Source organism: Vombatus ursinus, unplaced genomic scaffold (genome assembly GCF_900497805.2).
Source record: "Vombatus ursinus unplaced genomic scaffold, bare-nosed wombat genome assembly UNPS02011369.1, whole genome shotgun sequence".
NCBI classification, from domain to species: Eukaryota; Metazoa; Chordata; class Mammalia; order Diprotodontia; family Vombatidae; genus Vombatus; species Vombatus ursinus.
The window spans coordinates 3,063,105-3,069,104 of NW_020951147.1; the positions used below are offsets into that span (position 1 = coordinate 3,063,105).

The 6,000-nt window shown below is 49.5% G+C and overlaps 1 protein-coding gene across 5 annotated transcripts in view; it reads left to right on the forward strand.

The window, feature by feature from the left end:
* The window catches only part of KMT5B (lysine methyltransferase 5B), a 53,885-nt gene that overhangs the window by 21,431 nt on the left and 26,454 nt on the right, over window positions 1–6,000 (forward strand). For all 5 annotated transcript variants that reach the window (XM_027856047.1, XM_027856046.1, XM_027856049.1 and 2 more), the window contains exons 2-3: window positions 2,680–2,915; window positions 5,157–5,304. In XM_027856047.1, the coding sequence (XP_027711848.1) occupies window positions 2,756–2,915; window positions 5,157–5,304 (308 nt within the window). In that variant the 5' untranslated portion in view covers window positions 2,680–2,755. The remainder of the gene's footprint in view (window positions 1–2,679; window positions 2,916–5,156; window positions 5,305–6,000) is intronic.

A 6,000-nucleotide genomic window follows, 5' to 3' on the forward strand; every position in this document is an offset into this window, starting at 1 on the left:
CTCTGGACACTGTGGTCACTCACAGTACTGCTTGTGACTCTTGGTCTTGAAGAAGAGAGTCACTTATAAATCACAGGCTGTTAAGCAAGTGGTCTCTTGTCTTTTCTTGAATTAACAAGTTGTCATCTGTTCAGTAAGGAAAATCCAGATTATATAGCACCTCCTGAGCATTCTAAATCTTCCTGAATTAAATGGGTTGTATTGTTATGATTTCAAGTTAAATCTTCGTCACTCATTTCCATATTAACCCTAGTAAAAGAGGCATTGCATTACGTTTGGTAAGAAAGTTGAATAAATGAAAAATCATTGTATATACTGCGGTGACTTTGAAATTACTCTCTCTTGTGCTCTCCTTTGCTGGAAGGCACTGAGCATGGCTCTGGGCTTTAGTCATGATTTAGAAACAACTGGAAAACAGGCAGAGTAAGAGGTTTCAGTTTGACAGCTCAGTTTACCTGGGAGAAGAACCAGTGTAACAAGGAAGAGATGTGTTAAGACAGTCACTGGCCAGGATCGGGATCCGACACTGTTGACGCCTTTGCTTGAGCCTGCCGCTGCTGGGACTTGAAGCTTTGGGGCTGTGTGTTGGAGCATTATGAAGGGAAGGAGGAGAAAGGGATTTCTGAGAGCAGCTGTAGGAAATGGCTCTCTGGTTTTCTTTGCACAATGAAAAGTGGAGAAGATTGGCTTCTCCAGAGAGCAGAAAGAGCCCTGAGCTGACTCTGAAAACCTGAGTTCTGGTTGTAACATTGACACTGACTGTCCACCCTGGAGGAGTGGGACTTCGCTTTCCTGGGTCTCAGTGTCCTCTTCCGTAAAACAGGAAGGTAAAGCTAGGTGTCTGTGCGATCTCTGCCAGCCAGGGGTTTCACAGCCAACTCCCAGGAAAAAATGGCTTCTCAGCCCCTGCCAGTTCGACTTCCAGCCTCCCCACTCAACTGAAACTGCTCTCTCCAGGCCTACCAGCAATTTATTAATTGCCAAATCCATGAGCCTCTTCTTAGCCTTCGACTTCTTGACTTTTTGGAGCATTTGACCTGCTGATATCCTCTCCTCCCTGGGCTTGGAGCTCTGTGTTCACTTTTTGACTCCATCCCCCACCACGCCACAAAAGGAGTTCTCTCTGGTCACAAGGATCTCTTTATTTCTAAGTCCAGTGGCCTTTCTCAGGCCTCATCCTTTTTCATTTTTTCACAGCATTTGACACCACTGACCACCCATCCCTTCCTCTTGGACGTGTTTTCCTTATGATAACTGATCTTTGCAGTTCTCTCAATGTGCATATGTTTCTCTCTCTCTCTCTCTCTCTCTCTCTCTCTCTCTCTCTTTTCTCTCTCTTTCTCTCTCCCTCTCCCCCTTTCTCTCGCTCCCTCTACCTTTCCTTCTCCCTGCCCCCTCTTTATCTCTTTCTCTCTCCCTCCCTGTCTCTCTGTCTCCCTCTCTCTCCCCATCTGTCTCCCTCCCCAAAAAAGCCCCCCCCCCCCCCCACCCCATGGATTTAGCTCTATGTAGATTACCCAAAAAGCTATAGATGCAGCCTTCTACATCTCCATTTCAGCCTGGGTGTCCTGTAAGCATTTCAGATTTAACATGCTAAAAAGGAAGTTATTATCTTTCTTCCTCCTCTTATCTCCCTGCATTGGTCAGGACAACACCAGCCTTCCAACTGCCTTGATTTGCAGCCTTAGCACAAATCCCCTACTCTTCCCTTCACTCAGCATGTCCTCCCTCCCACCATGTACCTCTTAGTTCTTATCAGTCCCACCTCCTCAGTATCTCTGGCAGCTTGGACCTTAATTGGCCTAGACTATCCAAATTACTTCTTGGCTGGTTTCCTTTTGTCCTGTCTCTCCCCTCCAATCCGTCTTTCACATTACGAAACACGCAAAGTGAAGGTGTCCCTTTTCCCATCTTATCCCCTTGCATCCTAGCTTCTAATAATAATTAATCATCATAATAGATGGTGATAGGTTCCATTTAGATATTGTCCTACGATTGTAGAGTACTTGGCCTACTTTGACATTGAGTAGAGAGAACATGGGACTTAGGAGGTGGCAAATTGTTTGTAGACTGCCTGTTAGTTAACAGAACAAGCCACATGATAGAGGGATAGAATAATGTTGGGCTTGGAGTCAGAAAGATGTGGGTTCAGATCTTATTTCAAATATGAGCTGGGCAATTGTAGGCAAAGCACTTCACCTTTTCCAGCCTTGGTTTCCTTATCCATAAAATGGGGATAATACCCATAGTAATTATCTTCTAAGGGTTGTGGGGAAGACCAGATGAAAGCATGCATGTCAAGGGCTTCGAGAACCTTAAAGTCCTATGTAATTGTCAGTCTATTAACAGATAATTTAGCTGAGTAATGGTAGCTGTGAGGATTTGTACCTCAGATGTCATTGTAACAAGTAATTAAGTAAAGTAGGTACCACTTACTAACCATAAAGGCTTTGGGCATCCCTTCAGGAGTCTGGGGTGGCCCAGCTTTCAGGGCTACATTCCCAGGCGTGAGATTATAGGGGGATTCAAGAAGCACCAGGAGTGCCCCAAATAGCAGAGATGACCATTCTGTTACTGTTAATGCGGATGAGTGCCATTCTCCAGTGTCTGTTTAGCGTAATGGTCTTACTTGTATTTACCTCCCCAGTTATTTTTTTTTCCATATTTTGTTTCCGTTAGGAGAGAAAATTGAAATTATTCTCTAAGCTATTTGAAGAGAGTGACTAAATGCCACTGGGTCGGGCTGTCTGTGGGTATGAAGTGGTTGGGAGACTCCAAGAACATGGTGGTGAATGGCAGGAGAAATGGAGGCAAGTTGTCTAATGAACACCAGCCAAGTCCGTCCAAATTTCAGCACACGGGAAAGGACACCCTGAAGGCTGGCCGCAATGCAGTTGAGAGAAGGTCGAGCAGATGTAGGTACACACTTAACCTCTGGGGTGTTTTCATTGTTGTGGGGGTCACTTGTGTTCTTTCTCTGGTAATATGTTTTATTTTGTTATTGTCTTTGACAATTTTCATCCTGAGCATATTAAAGGAATCATTTGTTCCTACTTTAAAACTGATGAGTGGATAACAACACCCGCTGGACGCCTGACGCAGAAATCCGACTCACGTGGTTGGGTCTGCGGCTTGCAGCTGCCCCCTCCTGTTCTCAAGACTTTGTACCTGAAGGCTAGGTTTCTTCTGTGAAAGCAGGAGAGCGCAGCTACTCAGCCACCTCGGGTAAATGTGAACATCTGGTTTAGAGAACCTGTCCATAGAGAGTTTTAAAGATAGTGATGAGGAGCAGAAGCAGTTCTCCATCTTCGTGTTTATTGAATGCAATAGGGCTGGGGCCTAGATGATAAGCAGGGGGCGGGGAACGCAACTGACTGCTTCCCAGACAGCAGGGCACTATTTTACCTGTGCCACCCAGGCGGAATAATAGGTCCCCTTGGGATGTCTTAAATAAGGCATAATGAAACAATTATTTAATTTTCTGTTTGTTTCTTAGTTGGAAGAGAACCATTTTTTTCCAATTCTTAACATTTTTAAAGTTTTGAGTTCTAAATTCTATCCTTCCCTCTTCCCCACCCCACCCCCAATTTTTATTTCAAGAAATTGCGGGCTTACTCTTCCTCTTGGTGGCCATTTCAAGGGTAATGGGCAGAAGGGCGGAGCACCTGGAGCTGGCCCTGGAGCCAGGAAGACCAGAGCTCCCGTCCGGGCTGGGTGACCCTGGGCAGATCACTTCCTTTCTCCGGGCTCTCTCCGAGACTCAGCTGCAGAGCAGGTGCCAGCCTGCCCTGCCCTGCCCTCCCAGAGAGCGTCTCTACCAGCCCTGCTTCAGAGACCTGCACTGACTCAGGATAAATAGAGAGCTGTTCCAAGGGTCCAGGAGGGCTGTCGAGCTTCCTTGGCTTCCAAGGCTGTCGACGGTTGAAACTTAGTTAGGTTTGGGTTGAGATCGGGTGCCTTCGGGCCGAGCCCCAGCCTTTCCTGTTCTAAGCAGACTCTCAGTCCAGCCCTCTGGGTGTATGGCCCAAGCCAGGCTGGGTGACCAGTCCGTGTTCCGTAGAATTCCCCAAACTCTCCTGAGATCAGAGTGTGGAGTACCAAGGATTGGCCTGGTCTGCCCTGGACCCTGGAGACTAGAAATAGCCTAAGGCTTGTTGGGGCCTCCTCTCTCCCCCGAAACAAAACATCCATCCAGTACCACAAACTTTTAAGACTTGTCAGAATTGCTCCCGGTTCCCGAGTGCAGGCACGGGTCCCCCTAGAACCTAAAAAGAGCAGGGCCATCGGAGGTGGGAGAAGGAACAAGGTGGAAAGAGCTCTGGACCGCAAAGGCGGGGACAGAGCCACTGTTCCTTGTGACATGATACGCTGGCCTGTAGTAAGGAATGTGTAGACGGCCATCACTCTGTCTCTGCCTGCTTCTCCCAGTCCTAAAGACCCAGTTGCAGCCGGCTGCACCCATCCCCGTCCCGGGGCTTGGCCTTTGTCTTTGGTCTGCCTCTGTTGCTTCTGTTCTTTGCTGTGTCCACACCTGTTCTGCCAGACCAGCATTCAGTTCATTCTCTCATTTCTGTCCAGACCCTGAAATTCTTGGGGCTGAGCCGTCAGACAGTCCGGGCCAGGTCCTTCCTCATACCCCTTACTAGCTGTGGGGGGGGGCTGTAGGCAGGGGCACTCCACTGATTACTCACCTCAGGCACAGCAGGGAACAAGGCCAGCCTTTCTCCTGCAGCCCCTCTTGGAGCCAAGATCCAGACTCTCTGTCTCTGCTTGCTGAAAGCTGTTTGTGCCCCCTGACCACCTGTTAACCTCTATCTCTTCTCCCCCATGATCTCCTTTGCTGACTGTATTAAAGCCATGGGATTGTAACCAGGTTCCCACCTGTGCAGTGAAGGAGATGAAAGCAGCTGAGCAGAAGTCCCCAGGACCGCCTGCCTGGGCCCCTGGGTTGGGGAGGGACGTGTTCCTCAGGCCCCGGCAAACCAAAATGCCAGTGCCCAGGGAGTGGAGGGAGCTGGGCCCCAGATAACCAGGAGGGCCATCTGTCTGACTGACTGTTCACTCATTGATTGGGACAAGGAATTGCTGGTTTGATTAATTGGAGAACTCAGGAGACGAACACAGCGAGTGACCTGTGTGCTTCTTGCTTTTTCCAGGTAGCGGGGCTTCGGGGTTTGAAGGACAGAGCCGCTATGTACCTTCTTCTGGGATGTCTGCCAAGGAGCTGTGTGAAAATGACGACCTAGCCACCAGTCTGGTGCTTGACCCCTACCTAGGCTTTCAGACTCACAAAATGAACACTAGGTAATTTTCTTGTCTTTATCCTGAGGGGAACACGAAACTGTTGATTTTCAGAAAACCAAAAGGTAAACTTGGAGCTGTCTTTGTGGCAGCTTTGGAACTTGGAGGAAGGGCAGTCGGAAGCTTAGAACTGGTTGAGCGCCAGGATCATGCTTTCCCCTGACTCCCGCCCTGCGTCCAGCCCCAGGGAAGGTCGGCATGCTGGTCCTCGTGTGGGGCGGGAGCCTGGGCCCCTCCCTAGGGAAGCTGAACAGAGACTGAGGGGGAAAGCGGAGTCTGCATGCTTGACTTGCTGCTCATCTGGCTGCTGATGGTGCTGATGGCCCTTTAGTGAGGATCCCCCCGGGAGGTCGCTGGGTATGCTCGAGAGCTCTTCCGAAAGATCAGATGAGGGTGGGGGTTTCCTTTAGGCCAGCAGTGGCTAGCTGACTTGGGCCAGCAGTTGATCCGCTGGACCTGTAGCTCAGTCCACGTGCTGGTGCTGGCGGGGCAGCCGCCATGAATCTCTGTGTCAACCGAGTGCTTCTAAAGGCTGTGCGCACGGAAGGAGGCCCAGCAGACCGAGGGAAGCGGCAAGTGTGCCAAGTGTGAGCTGAGCATAACGCGTGTGGTCACAATGCTCTTGACAGGTAGGGCAGCCACGACAGGGAGAGATGATGAATTCGATGGTAGATCTGTTGGATTGGGCGGGGCAGATTT